This window comes from Calypte anna, chromosome 25 (genome assembly GCF_003957555.1).
Source record: "Calypte anna isolate BGI_N300 chromosome 25, bCalAnn1_v1.p, whole genome shotgun sequence".
Lineage (NCBI taxonomy): Eukaryota > Metazoa > Chordata > Aves > Apodiformes > Trochilidae > Calypte > Calypte anna.
The window spans coordinates 1,627,305-1,651,579 of record NC_044270.1 but is presented as its reverse complement, the minus strand read 5'-3'; the positions used below and the strand labels follow the sequence as shown (position 1 = coordinate 1,651,579).

At 58.4% G+C, this 24,275-nt stretch overlaps 2 protein-coding genes across 4 annotated transcripts; both read right to left on the bottom strand.

The window, feature by feature from the left end:
- Positions 1-391: 391 nt before the first annotated feature.
- On the bottom strand, positions 392-17,916 carry PI4KB (phosphatidylinositol 4-kinase beta). Of its 3 annotated transcripts, XM_030465115.1 has the most exons (13): positions 17,833-17,904; positions 17,436-17,549; positions 11,984-12,939; positions 7,651-7,695; positions 3,803-4,030; positions 2,969-3,196; positions 2,707-2,816; positions 2,275-2,379; positions 1,904-2,027; positions 1,542-1,807; positions 1,274-1,406; positions 883-1,003; positions 403-767 (listed from the first exon to the last, which is right to left on the bottom strand). In XM_030465115.1, the coding sequence occupies exons 3-13, from the start codon at positions 12,905-12,907 to the stop codon at positions 586-588; spliced, it is 2,466 nt and encodes an 821-aa protein (XP_030320975.1). In that variant the 5' UTR covers positions 12,908-12,939; positions 17,436-17,549; positions 17,833-17,904; the 3' UTR covers positions 403-585. The 3 variants fall into 3 exon arrangements, with proteins under 3 accessions (XP_030320973.1, XP_030320975.1, XP_030320974.1); XM_030465113.1 differs by lacking the exon at positions 7,651-7,695 and having other exon boundaries at positions 392-767; positions 17,833-17,916; XM_030465114.1 differs by lacking the exons at positions 3,803-4,030; positions 7,651-7,695.
- On the bottom strand, positions 17,009-22,651 carry RFX5 (regulatory factor X5). The gene is given in 14 exon segments (XM_030464971.1): positions 17,009-17,050; positions 17,436-17,549; positions 17,698-17,946; positions 18,318-18,890; positions 18,892-19,305; positions 19,430-19,527; positions 19,636-19,840; positions 20,026-20,107; positions 20,380-20,496; positions 20,667-20,792; positions 20,945-21,027; positions 21,450-21,483; positions 21,761-21,891; positions 22,510-22,651. Coding segments are annotated over 13 exon segments (2,256 nt in total). The 5' UTR covers positions 21,880-21,891; positions 22,510-22,651.
- Between the last annotated feature and the right edge of the window lie 1,624 nt (positions 22,652-24,275).

Sequence of the window (24,275 nt, the reverse complement as noted above, 5' to 3'; positions counted from 1 at the left end):
GGGGTGGGCAGGAAGGGGGGGGGTCAGGGGGGGGGACATGCAAGGAAGGGCCCTCGTGGGGGGGTCACCTCCACCACCTTCAAGTGGTACCAGCAGAAGGCTCAAGTCACAGCAGCTGGAGGGTGGGGGTCAGGGCTGTCCCCCCCCCCACCCCACAGCTCCTGAACAACTCATGAGATTGTGGGAGAGCTCACGGGACACCTGGGGGTGTAACACTGAGGGGGGGGAAGTGCTGCCCCCAGCCCCCCCAAACCCCCCAACCCCCGTTACCGCCCGATCCGTTTCGCTTTGATTTTCACCAGCGGGGTGGTTGGGTTGGGGGTTGGGTTGGTTTGGTTCCTGCTTCCACTGCTCCTGTTTTTTTCTTTTTTTTTTTTTTTTCCTTGTTTCTGTTTGTTGAGGAGTCTTAGCAAAAAAAAACAAACAAAAAAAGCAGCAGCCCCCCCCCCCCCAACACCCCGGGGAAGATGCTGAGATGCAACCTCCTCGTTCTTGCCGAGGAGCAGGAGCTCTCCCAAGGGGGGCAAAGCTGAGGGCCAGGGGGGGCCCTGCTGGGGGTGAGGGAGGGAGGGAGGCTGGTGGCCATCACATGATGCCATTGGTGAGGTACTGGAAGCCATCGTAGAGCTTGGTGGTGATGGAACGCATGCTGCCATCCACCATCTGCTCCACCAGCAGCTGCAGCTGCTCCTCGGTCATGTTCATGTGGAATCGCTCCTTCAGGTTGCGGATGGTGGATGAGCCGTGGAAACAGGGGAGCTGGGACCCTGCAGGGAGGGAGGAACAGGGGGAATTGGGTCATGGCAGCCCCCCAGACGTTGCCTTGTGGCTAGATGAGGGTCTCCAGACCCCCCTTTGTGTGGCGATCTGGAGTCTCCTCACCTTGCTGCATGATCTCCACGATCTGCACGACCTTATCCATGTGCTTCCGGGCAGCGATGAGTCCCTGCAGCATCAGCATCTTGTAGTAGTTGAACATGTCCCCATCCAGCCCACCCATCACCTGGAAAGGAGAGGACACAAGGGTGGAGAATGGGGATGGAGCAACAGGAGGACAGTGGTGTGCCCTGAACAGAGGGATGGTCAGCAGGAGGGGTTTTTTAGGGAATTTCCCTGCTTGGAGTGAATCTCCATTGCAAATAGCTCCTCCAGCTTCCAGCCCATCCCTGGGGACTCAAGAGCAGCCTTGCTGAGGCTGCAGCGTGGCCAAGAACCACCCTGGTGCCCACCCTGGTGCTGTGGGATCCCCCCACGTGTCCCCCTGCTCACTTACATCCACAAACTCCGTGGTGAGTTTGAAGGCCGAGGTCTCAAAGCCGAGGTTCCTGGGGGAGCTGGAGAGGATGAACCCAAAATCAATGTGGATTATGTGTCCATCTGCATCCAGCAGGATGTTCCCGTTGTGTCTGTGTGGGAGAGGGAAAAAAATCCTCAACTGTGCAGGCCTGAGCATGGCCCTTGGAGAAGGGAGTCCCCTGCTGTATTTTGGGGACAAAATGACAAGTTCTGGTAGAAGGGGCAGCTGTGGCGTGGGGACCCACCTGTCCTTGACCTGCAGCAGGTAACAGACCAGGCAGTAACCAGCACAGCTCTGCACGAAATTCCTCTGGGCTGTGAGGAAGGATTCCGTGTTGTAGTTGCCGTGTTCCTGCAGGAAATAATCCAGGAGGGAGAGCAGGGATTGCTTCTTGATCTGGTGGATGGAGACGGCGTTGACCACCGGCTCAATCATCCCGCTGTCGGCGGAGATGACGAGGATTTTGTATGGCTTGATCCAGAGTGGGACACGCTCCTGTTCCCAGATGGACTGTGGGAGAGAAGAGCAGGAAAATGCCTCAGGATGGGGGGTGACCCCAGGCAGCTCCAGCCCCCCCCCCCAGAGCAGCCCCCCAGCCCCTCTGACCTGCAGCTGCTTGAGGACCTGGAAGGCGAGCAGCTCCTGCCGGAGGTCATCCCCGCACTTGACGATGACGGAGAGGAGGCGCCAGGAGGGGAGGTGGCCGTAGGGGGACCCTTCCCGGATCCTCCTGTGAGGAAAGGGACACGGATGGAAGCGTGAGGAGAAGGAGGGTGGGCAGAGAGTCAGACCCGGGGGGGTTCAGGGGCACCCAGAGCCTTTGGAAATGCTCAGCTGGGGCCACAGCAGAACGACTGCAAGAACCCCCCTGCTTCTCCCCCTCCTCCAGCACGCCCACTGCTCCCTGCCCTGCACCTCCCCATGTCTGGGGACAAGCAGGGCCTGAACCTGAAGCCACCACGTCCTCTCAGCCCTACCTGACTTTCTCCTGCCAGGGTTCCTTCAGGGCAACAGCAGAGGGGTCCTCGGGGTCCCTCCTGAAGGAGGTGGGGGTGTGTGCCAGCTGCTCCGAGAGCCGCCGCCTGCCAGAGAGAGTGGGGAGTGGGGAAGGAACAAAACTCATTGTGGAGGGAGGCAATGGTGTCACCTCCTGTCCCCAGAGCCTCTTCCACCCAAAGCACTTAACAGAGCTCCTGGATTCACCCCAAATCCCAAACCCAGGGGAGGCTGCACCAGCCTGGAGCATCTCCAGTGAGGGCTCTCCTAAACCTTCACTGCCCAGAGCTTGCCCAGCCCCTCCTGAATCCATGCAGATGTGGGGGGTTTTTTCTGGGAATCCAGCAGAGAAATTCTGCTCTATTTTTTTTTTTCCACATCTGGACTCATAGCTCAGCCCCAGCCAGCCCCACCTGATGTCTCCAGCAGCGATGAACACCGGCTCCCGGCTCTCCTGGCTGGTGATGCTGTCCACAGAGAACTGGGAGATGTTATCACAGCTGTTGGTGTGAATCTCTGGCAGCTGGGAGGGAAAAGGGGAGTGAGGTGGGATGCAGTGGGTCCACAGACACCATTCCCACTCAGCTTCCATCCCTTCCCATCCCACCCCGCTGCCGGATCGGGACCGTGGCAGAGCCGGCGAGGGCCAAACCATCCCGGGAGCCCCGGCCTCACCTCCACCTGCAGTTCCACGATGTCATCCACAGACCAAGCCTCGTCATCGTTGTCATAGTTGGGGACAGTGGTGAAGCTGCTGGTCCTCTGCTCGTGGGTGATCCCACACTCGGGGAGGTTCTCTGCCGAGCGCGTGCTCCGGATGCGGTTCTCGGGGATCCGAGCGGGGACATTCGCTGTGTCGAAATTGTCACATTCAAGTACTTCAACGTAGATTAAATATGGAGCCTGGGAGGGGGGGGAACAAAACCAAGAGTGAGGGGTGTGGGGGGCAGGAGGCAGCACGATGCTCTCTGCTCTTTGCCAGCTGTGTGCTGGGGCGGTTTTATTCCTGGTGGGTGTTTTGGGGGGGCAACACGGTGCTTTTCAGCAGCTGTGGAACAGCTCCAGGAGCTGGGCTGGATCTGAGTGATCAGACATTGGAATGGGCTGCCCAGGGAAGGGGTGGATTCTCCGTGTCTGGAGATATTTCCAAAGAGCCTGGATGTGGCACTCAGTGCCACGGTCTAGCAACCGCAATGGTGGTTCAAGGGTTGGACTCGATGATCTCTGAGGTCCCTTCCAACCCAGCCAATTCTATGATTCTATGATCTCCCCAAGACCCCTACAGCACAGGTTTCAGGGCAGGGGTACCCTCAGGGGTGTTTCTCTCCATCCCCATTGCTCCCATCCCTGGAAGTGATAACACAGAACCAGGGGGGGGACACACAGAAACCATTTCTATTTCCTCAACGCCTAAAGAGGGGTCGAGGACAAAAAGAAAAATAAAAAATCAAACACAAAACAACAGCACAACTCTTTGTGAAGGCCAAACCATTGTCTGCCTGCTCACACCTTGTCCTTGGAGTTGAGGACCACTGCCTGGGTGTGGGGCACCCGCACCACGTGGTGGTCGAAGCCGGCGGTGGGCAGCCAGGCGCGGGCCGGCAGCTTGTGGTTCAGCAGCGACAGCTCCGAGATCAACCGTTGGGTCTTCTGCTCTTTGGTGGGCAAAGTGGCCAAACGCTTCCCGATGGCAATCAGGGACTTGATGAATTCTCTCTCGGGGGCAAGCCTGACGGGCTAAGGGGGGGAGGGGGAATAAAAAACACACCAAAAAAAAGAACAGGAAAACGGGTTAGGGAGTGGAGTCGCAAAGGCAGCGGGGGCTCCGTGGTTCTGCCCTCAGGCTCCAGGTAGAGGCAGAAGCTCTTCCCATCCCACCCAACTCCCTGCTCTTGGATGATGCTCCCATGACCAGACAGCCAGGCTCATCATCCAGAAGCAGAGCAGGTTCAAAAGCACTTTTTTCCCCTCCTGTGGTCCAGAAATCCTCCTCCTCCTCCTCCTCCTGCCCGGAATTCCGGAGCCGACGGCTCCAGCAGAAGCCCTGGAGCCAGCAGAGGGAGCACCAAACCGACCTCTTCCCGGCTCACAATCCTTTTGTTTTTTTTTTTTTCTGTTGTCTCCTGACCATTCGTGGCTCAACCCAACCATTCCTGGCTCTATCCAACCATTTTGCAAAGATCAAACTGCAACCCGGACCCAGGAGCTCTCCCACCCCAGCACCCGAAGCTGAGTTCTCCACCCAACTTTCTTTCAAGCTTTTGTGGCTGATTTTTTTTTTTTCTTTTGCCATTGAAGATGCAGAATTAAACTTGCAAAGTGTTCACTGGACAATCATGCTGGAAAGGCACATGCAAAGAAAGCCACGGAGCATGAGAAAAGGAAGAAAAGGGAAAAAAAAAACAAACCAGAAAACATCAGAGAGCCAGGAACGGCCACACAGCAAAATTAAAGGGAAAAAGAGGGGAAGGATCAGTCTGGTGGCTCCCTTTTGGGAAAGGGCAGGTGAGAAATCATTTGTATCTGTAGTCCACGTCAAAAATGCTTAAAAAAAAAAAAATTACATTAAAAATCCTTCCTGTTCTCCCATGCCTGATGCCTTGGGGCAGGAGGAGCCACTCGTGTGCCTTTCACCTACCAGGCAGAGGGGAAATAAAACCCAGCAGCACAACCTGAGGGGTTGGGAAGTGCCCTGGGTCCTGGCCAGGCCCAGCCCCACCTCAGCTCCTGCCCCCCAACCCTGCCCTGACCTCCAGGACCATTTCCTTCCATTCCATTGAACCCTGTTTCTGCCAAAAGCTGAACAACATTCCAAGGATGCTCTGCTCCTTCCAACACCCACCAGACCCCGATGACTGCGAGGTCCTTGCTCCTCTCAGGACCTCCTGGTGGGAATCAGGGATTGAGACCAGCTGTGGAGGGACTGTCACCAAAGTCCTGGTTCAGACAGGTATCAACTTGTGCCTCCCAAGCACACGTGTCCTTCACACCCCCTCTTCTCCAGGCAGCCCAAAGCATCTCCAGAAGAGCCTTCTCCCTGTTCCACGGGGAGCAGAGTGAAGCTGTGTCCACCCAGCAGTGTCCCACCACCTCCACGAAGTGTTCTGCACCTCCAACATCCACACTCTGGTTGGAAACCTCCAGGTCTTGGCTCCTCCAGCCAGAAACAGGCAGCTGGGAATTGTCCTCCCCGTCCCATCCTGCTCCAAAGGCATCCCACCGAGCTCTGCTCCACTCCTTGGTGTTATCAAGGGACTCAGGACGGGAAGTTTTGCATCCTGTTGTGGAGAGGCAGCTGACCTGGGGCTGTCCCTGGCCAGGAAACACTGTCCCCAGCCTGCCCGAGGGGCTGCAGAGAGCCCATATCCCACCAGAGCTGGGCTGCAGGAGCTGCTTTTGCCCCCTGCTCATCAAAACCGTCCTGAAGCCAAGCAAAGAGAGGAAGGGAGTTGTTTTTCCCTCACAGGACCATCCTAAGGATCCTCCTGCTGCCCTGAGCCAACACAAATATTTACCTTCTCCCATTTACTTTCTATCACAGCAAAACATTTCACAGGCGGCACTTTGGGAAAAAAAAACACAAATACAAACAAACCAACCAAAAAAAAAGGTTCCTGTTCCTAAACTGGGCAGGGCTTTGGGGTTCTGCTTTGCTGAAACACTCCAGGAGCATCCTTCTCCCCACAGGGAGTGAAGTCAAACTGCTTCCCAGGGAGGGTGACACAGATCAGCTCCAGGTCCAGGTCTGGTGAGGGGTTGGCAGAGCTCTGGAGTCTCCCAGCGGGGATGGGTCCATCTCTGTGCAGCCACAGTGCAGGGGGGGTTTTGCCTGGGTAAGGTTTAAGCATCTCAAAACCCAAGGGGATTGATTGATTTGGGTCCTTTCCACAAGCCTCAAAGTGGGATCTTCCCACCTGCCTTCATCCTGCCATCCCACCTCTCCTCAGACCACCACAATCTGTCACTTCTGAGCTTTACGCAGCAAAACTGGGATCCCTGGCACCACAGTGGGTTTAAAATCCTGGCACAAACACTCACAAAGAGCCTCGGCTGCTGCCTGGAGCTGGGAGGAAAAGGTCTCACTGGGGTGACAGAGAGATGGGTGGCACAGGGGGATGTGGCACCTGGGGACCTGGCAAGTGCTGCCAGCACCGAGCCTGAAACGGTACCGGAGGGCGAGACCTTGGCTGGGCCAGGAGGAGCAGGGGGGACACAAAACCAAAGGAACTTACCCCTAAAACGTTGGGTGGAAAAGTGGGACTTGGAGCCCTCCCACTCACCAGCATCCCGCAGCACTCAAAAGCAGCAGGGTTGAAGATTTACAAAAGAATAAAAGGAGGAGCCTGCATCAGGGGTGCTGCGGGGTCAAACCCCTCGTGCCCTGGATGTGACAGCAGCACAGAGGCTCCTGGAGGTGGGAAAATCCTCCCTCTGAAGGCACAGAGGAGGAAAAGCTGGGAATGTGCCAGATAACTCTGTGGGAAGTCTCAAAAGCTGCGAGTTCACCCCAGAAAACCCATCCTGGAGGATGGGCTGAGCAAGTGGAAGTGGTTTTGATCATGGACTACATATCCAACATGTGGAAACCCGCCAGGAATCCCAGAGGGAGAACACAGACCCTCCGGCAGGAGAATGGCACAGCTGAGGAAGAGGCTGTTGATTTAAAAACCAAACAGAAAAGCAATGATAAAAGCTCATTTGGAAAGAAAAACGCTCTCTGAAGGGAAAGGCTGGGGTTTGATTGAGACCGAAGTTGAACACACAGAAAGGTGGGGGGGGGGGAGGGGGAAAACCAACAATGATTCGTGGAAAGAAAAAATAAGAAAAAAAAAAGCAAATGAAATCTCATCTGGCAGAGAATTTTGAAGTACAAGTCAAGGAAACAGCATTTCCTCTTTCATCTGCAAACACTGCCACACAAAGGCAGCGACTGCTCCCACCAGAACCGGCAGCATCAGCCACGTCCCCCCCGCGGTGGGGCCACGAGGATTTCTCTCTCCTTTGCTGCCTTTGGTTTGTTTGGGGCTGTTTGGGTTTTTTTTGGGGGGGAGGCTGTAGGTGGGAAATTAGCACTCAGGGCACCCGTGATTTTAGCCAAACCAGAATTAGCTGAACAAGCAGGGAACGTTCAGCTGCGGCACGCGGGGCGGCCGGCGCGGTGCCAGTGTTGGGGGGGGGTGTGGGTGGGCTTTGCCCTCGCTGGGGGGCTCAAGCGGTGGAGGCACCGGGGTGGAGGGGTGGTGGTAACAGCTGGGGACCACCAGAGCTGCTTGTGGTGCACGGCTGGGGGAGGTTTGGTGTTTTGGTGGCAGAGGAAATGCTGCTGTGCGGGGCGCGGGACGGAACGGGGCACTTACGGGACAGGGTGACTTATCGAGACTTTCCGAGCTGGAGGAGAGCTCCTGGGAAATGGAGGAAAGGGGTTGGGGTTTTGTTGGCAGGGGTTTTGGGGGGTGGTGGTGTTTGTTTAAAAGGAGAGAGAGGAAGGAGGGAGAAGGGGGAGAAAAAGCAATAGTTTAGCTCCAGGTTCAAAACCCATCACTTTTCATTTGATTGTTAATTTCTTTTTTTTTCCCCCCACACCCCAGCCTCCCCAACCCACCACGGTTTTGCTGCCCCTCACTCTGTTCAGCAGATGAAATTAACCCCATGGAGACTTTCCTCAAGATTAAAAATCCCAACAATCAAACTATTTCCAAGACCCAAAGCTGATGAGCACGACCGCGTGTCCCTGGAGCCGTCCCCTCTGCAGCGCCACAGAAATCCCTTATTTTCACACACAAAAAAAACCCAAAAGAGACAAAACGAAGCTTTGCACCCTGGAGCCCAGTGCGTAACTGGTTTTAAGTTTCACTTCCCAAAAAAAAGCAGCAAGCAGGTCTGGGTTTTGCAGGTTGATTACAGGGATTTGGTCATTCCCCTCCCCGTAAGCCACAACCGCGGCTCCATCCATGGCTTCTGCCTCACCACGGACAAACCCCAGCAGGGCCCAGGCCCTGTGAGGCTCAACCAAGGGGAAAAAAAAGAAAAAAAAAAGGTGAGGAACCTGGGGCTGCTGCATCCCAGCTCTCCTGGCAAAGCACAGCTGGAGCTGGTTTGGTTAAACCCGCAGCGCCGGTGGTTTCCGAGCTGATCCTGGCACTTCGGGCTGGGGGGGGAGCAACAAAAGCTGTTTGCAGCACGAGGCCTGGATCTGGAGAACAGGAATAACCAACTTGGAGAGGGATTTAAGGACATCTTAATTCTTTCTTGCTCTGTGTCAAAACCCTCTGGCATAACCTCAGCAGCTCTGGACATGTTTGGAGCGGGTTCCTCCCCACCTGCTCCAGAGGTGACGTTTCAGGGCTGGCTTTGCTCCCCCACTCCAGAGATTGCCCTAAAATCCCCCCCCCCACTCCATGCCCCCCAAAGGACACAGCTGGAGAGGGACCCCTGTCCCCCTCTCATTGCCTGTGGCTCTGCCAGGGACACGGAGCAGCCAGACAAAACCAAGACAGCTCTTGGGAGGCCAACACTTCGGGTTTTACAGAGAAACACTCAAGTTTTAGGTACAAGACCTCAAAAAAGGCTGCTTGGAGGAGTCAGGATTTGCAGCTTGAGTGCTGCTGTCCCCGTGGCCAAACAAGGACAATGCAGAAAAGACCCCAAAGCCACCAAACCTGGTGCCATCTGTGGGATGGTGGCACAGCCAGCGGCACCAAAGGTGACTCCCCAGGAGCCAACTCTGCTCTGCTGGTGGCAGGGAAACAAGCTCGACCTGAAAAAGCACCTCTGGAACAAGTTCAGCCAAACATTTCTGTTCTCCACCCTCAGCCTGGCAGCTAACCCAGCTTATTCCCATTTCAAAATCACTGGTTTCAATCCAGTTGGGCCAAAAAAAAAAAAACCAAACCCCACAACCCCAAAACCAAGACAAAACAAAGCAAAACCAAAACCCAAACAACAAAGCTGTTTTCCCCTCCTTGCTCTGTGTATTTTGAACCTTGCTCTCACCTCCTGAAGGGATCTGAGGGATGAACCACCCTGCTCCAGGCATGCAGTGTGATTTATTCCTCCCCAGCTCAAGGACTTAAGAGGCAGTGGGTGGGAGGATCCTCCCCACCTCATCCCACACGAGGCCTCAGCTCTGAAGTTTGAAGCTTTAATGTTAAAATTATTTCAGACTCCAGGAGTCACCACCACAGGAGGGAAGGAGAGGAGCATCCCCCTCCACAGAGCTGGGACAGCCACCACTCATCTCAAACCATCCCCTTCATGGCCACCACCCAGCTCAGCCCATCTCCTGCACTGAAACCCTCATCCTCACTGCCCCGGTTTCCAGCATCAGGTTACAGCAAGTTCCTCCTCTCCAGGTCTCAAGTTGCTCAGGTGGAAAATTCAGCACATCTCATCCAGCTTCAGTCTGTAACTGGATCTGAGAACAAGCCACAGCTGGACTTGAAATAAAACCTGGTTACACTGCATGAAGTGACAACTGGAACACAAAAGACCCCAGAGAGGGGAATTATTCTCTAGAAACCAAGTGCCACAACTGCAGGTGACCAGGGAAGGGACAGCTTGGTCCCCAGGGGTGACACCTGACTTGCCCAAGAGCTGCCCCACAGCATGCTCTAAACCCAAGAAGACTTTAAACAGGATTAATCCCCAGTTTTGGGTCTGACTGAGCTAATCCAAAGGGCAGGTCTGAGGATGGAGGCACCTTTAAGAGCCTCGAAACAGAAAGGAACTGGCAGAGTGCTCCAGGCAGACATGGAGCAACGGGCAAAGGTCCAGGGGAGCAACACAAACCCAGAAGTCCACAGCAGGTGACCTACAGGAAATGTAGAAGCAGCCAAAACTCCTCAGTAGAGAGATTGATGAGAAAATAACCCCAAAATTGTCCACAGAGAAAGGAATGTGGGAAAATAACCCAGCCAGGCACGGAGGGGTGTTGCAGAGTGTGGTGCCACCACCACCTCAGCAGAGCAAAAAGGCTCCAGAAATGGAGTCAGTTTGGGGATTCAAGTATCTTAAAGCAGATTAAAGTAGCAAATTCCAGAATTTGCTGGAATTTACACCAGATCTACCTGCCCCCCCTCCCAGTTTCAAAGAGGAGGGGGTAACATCCAGCACTGAAAACAACAGAGGTCCAGAAGCTGGCTGGGAAAGTTCTTTGGGTGCCCTGAGTGTCCCTGCCTGGATCAAAACACGCTTCAACAACTGCCAGGAGAAACTCTCCACTTTCATCCATCATTTATGCAAAGCTTTGGTTTCCATTATTCAAGCAGCTGCAGTCAGTGGGAGCAGGAGTCCTGCTCTCCACGGGGTGGTTGTTTTCCACCCATGGGCAGACACATGAAAGATTCATGGACCTGTCGGGAAACGCCACGGCCCCCAGGACACAGAGAGGGGGCTTGGGTTGGACCCAAGCCCAAGGGCTGCCACTTCACACCTCCACAACCTCCCTCTCCTAAGGAGCCTTCCCCGAGCCCGACAGGAGAGAGCACGTGGCCCCTTGGAAGGATTTACAACCCAAGGTGGAGCTGAGGGAAAGGGGAAAGCCAGGAAACATTCTCACAGCCACGAGACCTGGGGTGTCCAGACAGAGCTGCGGGGAAGTTTGGCTTCCAAGGTCTCATCCACATGAGATGACCCAGAAAAGGAGCTGCCTGGAGCTGGGCTGCTCGGAACCATCCCCCTTCCAAGTCTGAGCAGCCAAAGAAAAACTTCCCACTGGCAGTTCTCTCCCCTCCAGCCTCACACCCCCTCCACCGAGGACGCTGCTCGTCCTTCCACTCCAAAACTCTACGCGTCAGCAGATGTGTGAAGGGAATCATCTGCCTCTGCTCCAGGAGGAACACTGGATCCTCACAGCAGCTCAAAACCACCACAGCAGCTCGGCACCAAAGAGGTTTTTTGTGCTGAGAGCTCAATTTTGACACTTAAAGCTCAACGCCACAAAGCCCGGGGGAGCTGCTGGGGTTTGGGGACACCTTCACCTCGTTGAGTGCCCCTTGCTTTGCCATGAAACCACATCAGCTCCCTGGAAGCTGGAGGTGTCCCCTCAGCACAGCCCCTCCGGAGGGCAAAGCCCAAGTGGAAAGTCTTTCCACCCTCTGGGAGCTGCCAAAGGAAGACAGAAATCCAAAGCAGAGCTGGGCAAAGGCCAGAGCTGCAGCTCCCAGCCCTAGAAGCAGGAGGGCTGGAGGGTTTATCCACTCTCCTCCTGCTCCCAGCTGCCCAGGGCCTCCCCTGCCTGCAGATAAACCTCATCCTTGCTAAATCTCAACAAGTCAAGACAAGGAGGAAATCAGATTTCCAGCAGCACTCAGGTGGCTGCAGATTGCCAAACGGAGAGGTTGGCTGAGCTGCCCAAATCCTGTAGGAGTTCAGCCACTTGGTCCTGACCCCATTTCCACTTGGAGGCACTGAACGCCCTCCCTTCCCCTCACACCAAAACCCCTCTCCCTCTGGAGCCCCAGCACCCTCCAGTGTGTGACCCACACTTTGCTTGGAGACACCAGAACCAAAACTTCAACCACTTGCAGCTACTAGGACCAAAAAAAAAAAGTAACAATAAACAAACAAGAAACCAAACACAAAAACCACCTCTGGGGGGGAAGGAGAAGCTCTGAGAGGAGAACCGAGCCCAGGCACCCGGCGCTGGGTCAGCCCTTCCCAGGCTGAGGTTTTGGGGAGCCCCAGCATTACCTCCTCCTCACTCTCCACTTTGGGGTTGCTGGCTGTGCGCTTCAGGTTGCTGCTGAGGCTGATGGTGACGGTGGCGTCCGACTTGGACCTCTGGTGAGTCCTTTTGGAGGGAGAGAGCCCCAGGTCCGGAGCAGGGCTGAGAGAGGGCAGCTCCCTCCTCTTGTGAGCCGGCTTCAACTCGTCCGAGAGGATGAGCTTCCGCAGCTTGGTCCCACGGGAGTGTCTCTGGGTGGAGATGTGCATGTCTGAGGAGTAGGCACCCAGCAGCAGGGCACACTGCAGGGAGAAGTTGATGCTCTGCCGGCAGCGGTGCACGATGTAGGGCTTGATGGCGTCCCCCACGTCCTCGTCCATGTGGATGTACATGTTCAGCAGCTGGGGCAGGTAGAAGTCCACGTCCTCGTTCCTAAAGCAGAACAACCTATTGCCAATGTAAGCCTGCACGCCGGGTTCCTTCGAGTTGTACAAGTATGAAATGGCCATGGAGATATCAAAGAGTTTGGACTCAAAGAGCCGGAGGAGCCAGGACTGCTTGGAGGAGTTGTTCTTCTGCCGCCTGCGGGCAGTTTTCACCGTGTTGGCCACACTCTCATCCTCCTCCTGGATCCTCGAGCCCGGGGGATCATCCAAGCACCTGATTTCACAGCCCTCCCCGACGTCCCCGTTGGCCAAGTCCCCGGCAGCCCGCGGGCCCCGCTCGACCTCGCTGCCCTCGGCCGCGTTCCTGGAGCTGTCGGAGGAGACGCCGTGCATCAGCTTCACCTTCTCCAGGACCTCTTCACAGGCTTTCTTGGCCACCTCGGGGTCGATGACTGCCAGCTCCCCGACACCTTCTGTGATGACGCTGAGGGGGGTCCCCCCGTTCCCCTGGGGTCCCTGCTCCAAGCCCGTCCCTCGGGTCGGGTCTTCAACGGAGTCTCCCATAGCGGCGTCGGCGGCGTCCGTGGGCTTCAGAGCTGGGGAGAAAGAGAAGAGAAAAAGGAGTCAGGGATGCAGGAGATCTGCTGCCAGCCCGAGGGATCCACGCCGGGATGGGCCCTGAAGGAAACTGAGAGCTGGGATAGTGCTTGGTGTGAGCCTCTCTCTCCAAGTCCAGAGAGGGAAGGTGCCCCAAGCCAACACCAGCCAGCCCAACATGACGTTGGGTTGTAAAGGTCTTCTTGGTGCCCCTTCCACCCAGAGAGCTGTGAGCATCCATCAGCCATCACACCAAACTTCCCTGTTACCATGGCAATCAAAAAATCGAGCAAGCCAAAGAGGAAAAAAAGAGGGAAAACCCCCACAGAACAGGTTGCTTTTACACTCTCCTCCCCCAAGGGCATTCTGCAAGGCTTGGGATGAGAGGGCTGCAGGTTGGGGGGGGGGGCCCATGGCTCTGCTTCTCAAACACAGAAGTTTATCCTGAGAAGATGGAAGTTTACCCCAAGAAGATGATGTTTATCCCCCATGTTTAGCTTTGGTCATTTAACCTCCCCTGGGGACAAGGGGCAACCATGGTGCTTTGATGGTGAAACTCCCAGATTTAGGACCACGTTTGTTGCCACAAAGTCCCAAAGCTCAGATGATGCCTCCTCAAGGATAAAGCACCTAATTAGATTTTTTTTAAAAAACCAGATAAAAGAGGGACTGAACACACCCCCTGGCTTCCCACCTCTCAGAAGAGCAGTGGTGCATCCTGGAGGGTCACCAGCAAGCATCAGGGCGGGCAGTGCCACCTGAAATCTCCCTCTAAAACCAAAACCAGGCCCTTTCTTCACCCTCACATCACTCCCACAGCCCCCCCTGCTCCTGTTCCTGCTCCAAGGCTGCAAGGAGACAGCTCATGACCAGCAGGAGGGCACACAATGCCTTTTACAAACCTCGAGCAGATTGCCAGCTCCCTCCTGCCTTTCACGTCCAGCCCGGTGGAAAAAATTCCTGTCTTTGGAAAAGAAGTTCACTGAACCATTTCCTGCCTGTCTGCTCCCTCCATCCCACCCCAGAGACCCTCAGCCCTGAGGGGGTCTTGGTGTGAGGGATTTCCCTGTTCATTTCATGACCTTGTTTCATCTCTTTTTATTTTTACCCTCCTGACAGGGGGGTGGCAAAAGGGCTGAGGAAACCCCTGGTGTTTCTCCCTGAATATTCCAAGTGAGCAGAAGGAGGTGGAGTGTCCAGAGCCTCGTTTCCTCCTCTTGTTTTCAGAGCACTTTAAACTCTAAGGACGAGGTGAAAGGAGCCTGACCAAAGTTCAGTGGGCTGAACCCATGTGAAAAGCATCTTTCACCCCGTCCACACACAACGTTTCCCTCTGTGCCTGCCCTTCCCCTGGGTGCAAATCCCACATGCTTCAAATATTTGTGGTGTTTAGATCCTCAGGACCCAGGGGGAGCTGAGGGAAGTTGGTTTTCCCTCGTAGGGAGCCCCAGCCTTGCCCCAGGAAGGCCCAGACCAGATCATTTTTGAAATGAACAGCACACCAGCAGCAAGCAGATCCTTCAGCCTAACGTGGCAGGGAGGGATTTGAAGGGACACAGCCCAAGGAGGAGCTGCCAGAGCTTGTGGGGTCCTTCAAACGCTCACATCGAGACAATTGGGATGAAAAAATGAAAAATAAATCCAGTGGTGGCATCAGCCTGAGCCCCAGATGTGGCTCTGTGGCCACAGGCTGGGTGCAGAAGCCTCCCAGTCACCCACAGAGGGCTCTCCCAGCCCTGCCTGGTTGATCTGATGCTTCTGATCCTCCTCCCTGGGCAGGAGAAGGGGAAAAGTGGGCAGGAGAAGGGGAAAAGTGGGCAGGATCCCATGAAACCTCCCTTGGGACAGGCAGGAGGAGCCCCAGCTGCCCTTCCAGAGGTGAAACCTCCTCCAGGTCCACAGGAGAGTGTTGGATCCCACTCGACCACCTCAGGATCCCAGCACTCCCACCACTGGCCCAAACTCCTCAGAACCTTTTGTTTGGACCTCCCCAGAGGGCAGGCAAGCAGCCAGAGCTCCCAACTGCTGAGTGGGTTAAACATGGATTAAGGAGCTGCCTGAGATAAATCCAATCCAGGCAGGGCCCTGGGGGGGGGGGTTGGTTACCTCTGTGCCCCAGGGAAACGCCTTCCAAAGCCCTGCAGTGCCTTTGGGTTTGGTTTGCAAAATCAGCACAATCAGGGCTTTTTTTTTAGTATTATTATACTAAATAATACTCCTCCTCCCCCCACTCCCTCCCCCCAAGAACACTTCCACAGCCACCTTCTTCAGTGACATCCCAGCAGTGGAGCCTGCCAAGGATGCATCCCTGCTCCCTCTAAATCCCAGGGAGGGAAATTCAACCCCTGCCTCCTGCACCTTGGTTTGGTTTTTTTGTTTGTTTTCCCCCCCCTCCCCCTTGCTTCACATCCCCATTTGCTCAGCACATCACAAGACACCCTTTACCTCTCCAGGCTCAGCACCACTCCCCTACCCCAGCTCTGCTCTCCACGAAGCCCATCAGCTGCACACAGTGAAGCAATCCCGTCTGGAAAACAGGCTGAGCTGAATTCATGTGGTTCATCCTCCACCCACAGCCATAACGGGCCAAGTTTCTCCCTCTCTGGTGGAACAGCCCCTGAAGTCAGTGATTAAATATGAAATAAAAGCTCTGAGGAGCACAGAAAGCGCCGACGGAGCCGCCGGGCTCCTCCAGGAGGGACAAAGGCAGAGGGAGACCCAGAGGAACAGAGCTGAGGCTTTGCAGGGGGAGAAACCCCTCCAAAAAAAAACCACAAAACCCCAAAAAAACCCCCAGAAAAACCAACACAAAACCAAAACCAAAAAGCCTCTCTCCTGCCTGACTTGAATAAGAAATATTAGCCCTGGCAGCTGACCAGGGGGACAGGATGAAGCCTCACCAAGACATCTGGTCTCTATTACACTGCTTGACTTTTTGTTTTGCTCAGCACTGATGGCCTTCCACATCTTGCTGTGCCTTGGGGAAGGGCAGAGGAGTTGGGGTGGGGGCAGAAAACATCACAGATCCCCCCCCTCAAGCACTGCTGGAGGAGGTGCAGTCAGTGCCCCTCGCTGAGGGTCCCTCTGGAGCAGCTGCAGGGTGCCTCGATGCAATTTATTGGGTGAAAACTTAAGAGGTTGGGGAAACTAAACCATCCCCCACCTCTGGGAGAGGCTGCAGAGTGCCCCGACCCTCTGAACAAAGTTTCTTTTAGCTGCCAGGGGCCTGGAAGCCCTTTGCAAAGCCCCTCCACACACAGCACAGCTGCAGCTCATCCCAGGAGCACTTCCAAACCCTTTTGTCCTCCTGCCTCACACCTGAGGAGCATTAATCAGGATCCCCGGGGAAGGGAGGACAAATCCTTCCATCCCAGCAGCCCCTTTCTGAGCACGCCAAAGCCTGGAGCAAGGGCTGGCACAGCCACCATGGGAAGTTTCCTCCTCCCAGTGATCACAAGGTGCTTTGTGCCCCAACAGTTCCCACACTCCTTCAGAGATGTCAATTCCCCCTTCCCCACCTGCTGCTGTCACCCACGGTCACCTCGGAGCCTTCCCCTAAAGCGTGGCTTCAAATAAAGCTGAACAGACAGAACCTGGAAGGGGACCCAACCCCCTGGCTCTGTCTCCAAGTGCAGCCCCTGAGCTGCAGGGTGAGAAATCTGGGATGTGAGGAGCACCCAGGCTGAAATCCCATTCCCACTTCCAAGCTAGAAGTGGGACATTGTCATCCCCCCCCCCAACTCCCTGGGCTGCAGAACCCCTGGTATTCTGAGGAGCAGCCTCTGACACATTCAGAGAGAGCAATGAAGTCCCCAACAGGACCTTAAAACCTCAGGAGGTGACAGAAAAGCCACGCTGGACACCAGCACTTCCACCCAGTGACTTCCCCATGCTGCTTCTCAGAGTCCCAGCAGGAGCTAAGGAGAAACAGGGCGCAGGGAAGAGAGGGATCTGATGGTTTTATATCACTTACTGTGCCTGAAGGCACTCTCAGCTCGAAGCAGGAGTTTCGAGGGGGAGAAAAGGCACCGTGAGGTTCCTGATCCCCCCACAAGCAGAGGCTGCCGCTCAGCAGCCCACCCAGCGGGTTCCTCCCGCAACACCCCCGCTCTTTAAGGAGAGATTTTCAGCGATTACAGAGGGCACCGGATGGCTCCGGGGGGCACCGGCAAAGCCCGGCACAAGAACAGCGATAAACCAACCCAAAACGCCTCTGCGGACATTCCCCCGGCCCGGGCCAGGAACGCAGCCGCACCCCCGGAGGTACCGAGAACCGGGGAGGTCGGAGCCCCCCCAAACCCCCCCGGAGGTACCGAGAACCGGGGAGGTCGGAGCCCCCCCCAAACCCCCCCGGAGGTACCGAGAACCGGGGAGGTCGGAGCCCCCCCAAACCCTCCCGGAGGTACCGAGAACCGGGGAGGTCGGAGCCCCCCCCAAGCCCCCCAAACCCCCCCGGAGGTGTCGGCGCCGGGAGGCTGTGGGGAAGCGGCGGTACCTGGTGCAGTCCCATCCCGCACGGCCGCCTCTCCGCTCCGGGATGCCGAGGGACGGGGCAGCGCTGGCGGCTCATCCTGGGCTGCGGTTCCGCGGAGCTCCGGAGACGCTCGGGCTGTGGCGAAGGCAAAACAAAAACAAAATAACAAGGGGATAAATTATCTTCCTGCGCGGCCCCGAGCTCCCGGCCCGCAGAGCCTCGGCTCAGCCCGCCCCGCGCTGCCCCCGCACAGCCCCGGCCCGGCCGTGACCGCGGAACGCACCGGGGAGACCCCCACCTCCTCCCCGGGCTCCGGTGCCGCCGCGGCCCGGGAGAGGCTGCGGGGGGTTTGGGGGTGGCGGTGAGGCCCGGGGGTCCCTCGGGAGGCAGTGCGGGGGGGGGGCGGTGCGGGGCTCACCTGTGCGGGGCAGCGCGGAGCGGGGCGGGTGCGGGGCAGGCGCAGGCCCCGGCCCGGGCTGACGGGGTTGAGGGGGCCCGGCCTCCCAGCAGCGCCCCCTGCCGGCCCGGAGGTCTGTGGCGAAAAGCCGATCCGTTCAAGAGCGCCCCCCTGTCGGCTCGGCGGCCCCGGGAGGGGCGGAGCCTCCGGCGGGGGTTGCCCAAACCCGATGGATTTTCACTGAAAATCGCCTCTTGGCACCGGCGTCACTCGCGGGAACGGAGATCCCCGCCGCTGCCTGCGGCCCGCAGGGGAAACTGAGGCAAAGCTCCGCGCTTGCCCTCTGTCTGTGTCCTCACCCCCCGCAGCATCACCCACCCCAAACCGGGGCTGTCCCCACTCCCTGGGAGGGGACACGGCCCTGGGGTGTCCCCCCGAGACCACTGCTCCCCCCAGACCCCCAGTGCTGCCCCCCTGCCACCCACAGCACAGACAGACAGACAAACAGACTGCTTGGTTTTTAATGCTGAAGGTCCCGGGGGCAGCTGGGGAGGTGAGGGGGGACACACCGGGGGGACCCCTAAGTGCCAGGGTGGGGCGCCAGAGCCCTGGGGAGCCCCCCGGGACGTGGGGACGTGAGGGGACGCGTCCGACTTTTGGGAGGTGGTGGCAGTGGGAGCGATCCCCGCCTGCGTCTGTCCGTGGCGGTGCAGGGAGGGGTCCCCCCCGTCCCGGGGGGTGCGGGAGCCCCCGGTGTCACCCAGAGGGGTCCCCGCTTCCCCTGTGCCCCGCCGCGCCACCTCCTCCGCCGGTGGCGGCTGCTGGCGGCCGTCGGTCACCCTGCTCCTCCCATCCTGGATGACGCTGACCTGGGACCCCCCAGCTGGGCTGCCCCCGAGGGGTCCGGTGGCCCCGCTGCCGCCATCGTCCCCCGGGGACCCCGCGTTCCCCTCCTCCGTCCTCTTCCGCGGCCGCCCGCGTTTCCGCTTGGCGGGGGCGGCGTTGCCCGCCGGCTCCGGGGGACGTTTGGTGGCCTTGGGGCGCTGCGTGTCCTGGGGGCCGGGACCCTCGCTGCCCCCCCGCGCTGCCCCGGGGGTCACCGGGGCTCTCGGGGATGGCGGGGCCGGGCCGCAGCACGTTGAGCACGGGGACAGCCGCTTGCTGGCTCAGTAGCCCCACCGGCCCGTTGGCCCCCGGGGCCAGTCCCAGGGGCAGGGAGGGGGAGGCCGTGCCCACCGGCAGAGCCACCTTGAGGGTGCCCCCCAGGGGGGCCGCCGTGATTTTGGGTGCCAGGACGGGGGGAGAGGAGCGGACGGCCGCCACGCCGGGTGCCGCCGGTCGGTCTCTGGCGGGGATGCGGGGCAGGAGCAGGGGCAGGCGGGAGACCAGGGCGTTCACCTGGGGGTTGTTGGCTGCCTTGGGGGGCTCCGGGGGATTCTTCTTCTTCTCAGGTCGGGGCGGGCCAAGGGGCTTGGGGACAGTTTCCTCCTTTATCTGCGGGCAGACGGAGGTGCTGGCACAAGGGATGTCGTGGTGGAGCTGGGCTGCTCCCCGAGTGGGCTCTCCCCACGCTGAGTGGGGTCCCGGGGGGGTCTCGGCTGCCCACCCAGGGTCTCACCTGTCCCTGGCTCCTGTCACTGCTCTCCGGGCTGTCCGGGACGTTCTTCTTTGCCGTCGGTGGGGTCCGACCCTCACGGGGGATTTTCTCCACACTCTCTGAGGGTGCACGGAAGGTGCTGAAACCCACGGCCCCCTGTGCTCAGCCCCCCGAGGGGACAGGGAGGCCACTGCATCCCAAGGGACCCCAGGGCTCCCTGTGCCCACCTGAGACCACCATGGCCATGACCAGGTCGGCATGGGCCGAGCGGGAGCTGATGATGTGCTGCTGGATGAGGAACTGGGCCACCTCCACGATGTTGTTGAAGGAACGTTTGAGGATCTTCTCGGCCCAGTCGCAGGTGAGGGCACAGGCTGCCTCCATCACCTCGCTGCTGTAGGACTGCACCAGCTCCGTCAGCTCCGACTGCTGCTGGAGGGGGGACGTGAGCTCTGAGATGGGGACAGGGACCCCCGGGACTGCCCCGGACCATCCCAGCAGGGATGCTCATGGGACAGAGCAGGACCTGCTCCCAGGGAGGGGGACCCTGCACTCCCTGCCTTCGTTAGAGCTAACGAGGGAGGGGTCCGGTCCCATGGGGACAGCACAGGACTCACAGTTTCTGTCACTTTGAGGTCCAGGCTGGGCAGGGGTGGCAGACTGACCACCGTCTTCCTCCGGATCCCGCTGTAGCAGTACGTTTGTGGGGTTAAGGGTTTTCCTGTCACATCAACGTGGCCGTGGCGGGTCACCACGGGCTCGTCCTGGGGGTCCGATGGCAGCCAGCCCCCTCCCCACCCTGAGCAAGGATGGGGCAACTCCAAAACTTGGACATCTGAGCTGAACCTTCAGGTGAAGCACCAGGAACCGAACCCTCTCAGGAGCTACAAACCCCCACCTCCTGTGCAGGCTCCTCACTGGGACAAACTGGAGGAGCAGCAGGTGTCACCAGCAGCCCCTGGGAAGGATATTTTGACTGTCCCCGGCCTCCCAGCCGCCGGGCCTTGATGTTTGGGAAGATCTCCCGGATGATTTTGCCGAAGTTGGCGGTGCTCAGCGGGCGGGAGCAGAGGTTGTCGCAGTATCTCCTGCCGGGGTGAGGGGTGGGTTGCAGCCCTCCAGCCTTTCCTGCTGCTCTCGGGATGCTTCTCCCCAGTGAGGGGGATCATTTCCCTTCTTTCCCCCCCCCAAAAATAATCTCTGCCCTCCAAACCAACCTCCCCGCCAGGCTCCGGTGTGCGGCCACCCCCGTGCTCACCTGTAGGCATCGTAGACGTCCTGCTTGGGCAGGCAGGTGTCCGTGTGCTCCTCCAGGTGGTTCCGGATCCAGTTGCACGTGTGCATGTACTCGGCCGTGCCCAGAGAATTCAGGTCCAGGCTGCTGCTGCTCCCGGGGAAAACGAGACCTTTAATCAGCAGAGAAGCAGCACAAAGCAGGACAGGAGCTGTGGCAGCCCCCGACCCGGCTTCTGTGTCCCCCCCAGCACCCTCCTGACAGCCCCTGGATGTGTGGTCCCAGCTCACCCCAGCACCCACCTCTTCTCCCCCAGGCTTGGTCCCGATGGCAGTTGGAGGTAGAGGTAGAGTTTGTCACTGTCTGAGAACTTCTGGACATCTTGCTACGGTCAAAGGGTCCACAGGGAGGGGGGAGAACGGACCAGAGACAAAGGTAGGTTAAGAATGAGGAGGAGGTGGTGTGGGCCATGCTCAGGTTACCCTCTGGGTGTGAGGAACTGATGGGGCACTGAAACTGGAGCAGCTTGGTCAGTGTGAACACAGCCTTGGGCACCAGGGAACGGGGGCAACGAAGCCACAGGAGCTGCCCCTGGAGGGGGGGTGGGCTGCCCACTGGGAAGGGTCCCAGGCAGGGCTGGGGGAGTGGGTGGCTGGGACAAGCTGAGGGAAGCCAACCAGAGCAGCCAGAGTTGGGATCAGCTGAGCCCAAGGTTCAGAGTACAGGAGAGGGGTGGGAGCCCCTTGGGGAGGGGGCCATGTGTCCTTCCTACACCCTCAGCCCCACGTGCCACGGGGGGGGACTCACCAGGATGGAATCCACCTTGTTCTGCACAGCTTTGCTGCACGGGACAGAGAGAAAAGGTGTTAGTGCAGGGCAGGAGGACAGAGCAGCACCTGGGGCACCCCCCAACCTCCTGCCCCGGGGATCCCAAGGACAACGATGTCCCCCCAGCCCTCCAGCATCATCCCCAGGACACCCCTGAGGCCAGTGCGAGGTGATGCTTATTGCTTCTGTCCCTGGGGCTGCAAATTAATCAGCCTTATTAAACGACCCCACGTTTGGTAAGGGTCAGGTTAAGTGAGGAGCTGCCAGGGAAGAGGCAGCGCTGCCCTTACGAGATGTTGCCCTTCAGCTCCTGCAGCAGAGTGCTGGACTCGGTGCTGCTGCCCCGGGAGCTGCTGGGTGACAAACTTCCCTTCTTGGCAGCTTGGGTGCTCAGCTCTTCGTCAGCCATGGCATTTGGTTCCTGTTGGGAGGCGAAAAGAAAACAAAACAAAACAAAATTCAACTTGGAAAAGGGTGAGAAAAGCTCTCGAGAGATGTGAACCCGCCGCTGGGCTCGGGGAGGGAGGGAGGGGAGATCCGAGGGGCTCGGAGCAGCTCCAAACTCACCCGCCCACCCCCAAGCCCGGCTCCTGCTCCGCAGGCTGAGCTCCGGCAGCCGGACACGGGCTACCAGAAGCCACAGGAATGGCCCAGGTGGCCCCAGGAGGATGAGCAGCCCCAGGTACCGCCTTCCAGCAGCGGAGAGGGCAGAGCCCCGCAGGCGGGGGATGCTGAAGGGGACCACGGCAGTCCCGTGGGTGCTGGGTGCGCGTCCCCAGGGGTGTGGGGACAGGGGCAGGGAGCTGATGGGACAGCAGGTCCCCAAGGGCATGGGGACACGGGACTCCGGAGGACAGGTCCGCAGGTCCCTGGGAGATGGGGACGCGGGACAGCAGTGGGGAGATCCCTGGTGGGGCCCCGTGACAGCGCAGCCCCGCCAGGACCGGGACCGGGATCAGCCGCATCCCGGGCAGCACCGGGACAAGCCGGGGGGGGGGGCTTGGGTCGCATCGAGCCGCCTGCCCCGACCCGCACCCACCTGCGGGCGGCTGCAGCCGGGGAGCGGCTCTCCTTAGTTCGGGCCGGTTCTGTCCGGTTCTGTTGGGTTCCGTCCGGTTCGGGCCCGTCCCCACCACGTGCCGCTGCCCCGCGCGCAACAGGAACCGAAAGTGCTGAGCCCCACCGGGCCGCGCCGGACGCTTTTTTCTGATTGGCTGCGGCTCCCTCGGTCTGCCCGGATACTGAGCTCTCCTTTAATGCGATTGGCTGCTCTGGCTGCCCTACCCGGATACAAGCGGCGTCCGTCCCGACAGAGGGGCGGTGGGCGAGCTGAAATCTGCCTAGTAACAGGCTTCTGATTGGTGGGGCGGGAGGAGGCGTGTGCAAGAGCCTCTGCGCGGGCAGTGCCTGCGCGTGCAACGGGTGTGCAACGGGTGCACGATGGGTGTGCAAGGAGTGTGCAACGGGTGCGCGATGAGTGTGCAAGGAGTGTGCAACTGGTGTGCAGTGGGTGTGCAGCAGCTCTCGGGGCACTTTGGAGCTTTGCTGGCATCGATCTCTGTGCAGTTGCTGAGAAAACGGTATCAAAAGCACAACGTGCAGGTGAATAAATGAAAAATACCAGGAAAGCATTAATCTGCCTAGAAGTGTCCCAGGGCTTCAGTAGACTGAGAAAATAAAACGCTTTCTGGCCAAAAAAACCCCCGTGTTCACCTCCTTGTTCCTTTTTACTTTGTGTTTTCTGGGTGTCAAAGCAACAAAGCCACCAGCCCCAGCTCCACAGGAGCTCAGCAGACAGGTGATGCAAAGGGGTAAAACTTGCTAACAGGGGAACAAGAAATGGCCAGGAGGATGCTGGGCATCCTGAGGCAGGATACCTCTGGTTTATTGCAAGGGCAAACAGGAGGTCCTGCTCAGAGAAAACCCAGACTTGGGTAGTTCTGCTTCGCTGCATCAGGATTTCTCACCCAACTGCAAACAAATCTTGCTTCATGCATTTCAGTCTCTGTGGCCACTGAGTGACTCCGACATTCCCGGATCCACAGGTGAGCACTGAGCTCCCTGCCACGGGAATGGCATCCAGAGAAATGTCTTTGCTGCAGCCACACAGCTGCCACACGTGTTCCTGTCTGAGGGAAAGAGGGGTTCAGGAAGACTCAGAGGCACCCCTGGTCAACCAGAGGTCTGGCTGTAGGGATTTCCAAACCCCTGACCCTAAGCATTAACCACTGATGAAAAAAACTCTGGGAAGCTTCAGGGAAGCAAGACACGTGAAGATGCAGCTGATGCAAAGAGCCATTTTATTCGTGTTTCAAGCAGAACGAGAGCAAAGCAGTGTCAGGAGCAGGCACCTCTTCTCAAAATAAAGCATTTCCCACTCCTGGGCTGGGAGCAAACCCACCCGGCAGGTGCCCAGGGAGCCCCAGGGCTCTGGTGCCTGGGGAAGCCCATCCAGGAGGGGCCTGGCTGAAGAGCAGCCCCTCAGCCCACCTGGGAACATCACTTTCTGCCAAGAGGGGGGTTTTGCATCCTGCCCAGCTCTGGCTGGGAGCCACTGCCCCGGGGCCGTGCTGGCTGAGCCCTGCCCAGCCCTGGCTTTGCCCTGCAAAGAGCCAAAGCCAGAAGGTGCCGCCTGTCCTGCCCACTGCTCTGCCCCAACCACACCCGCACCAGGAGGCTGAGGGAGCTCTGCAGCTCAGCCCAGCAGAAATCCAGACTGCAGCAAGGGATGGGGACCCCCAACCCAGCCACCCCGCGCCCTTTCCTAATGGCTGCACTACAGGAGAGAGAGGAGCAGGAGGAAGA

Coding starts and splice junctions, on each gene's coding strand:
- PI4KB (XM_030465115.1), bottom strand. CDS start 12,907: ATGGGAGACTCCGTTGAAGACCCGACCCGAGGGACGGGCTTGGAGCAG. Junction 2,028..2,274: donor CCCTGGCAGGAGAAAGTCAG/GTAGGGCTGAGA, acceptor CTTTCCTCACAG/GAGGATCCGGGAAGGGTCCC. Junction 1,407..1,541: donor CTGCTGCAGGTCAAGGACAG/GTGGGTCCCCAC, acceptor TCTCCCACACAG/ACACAACGGGAACATCCTGC.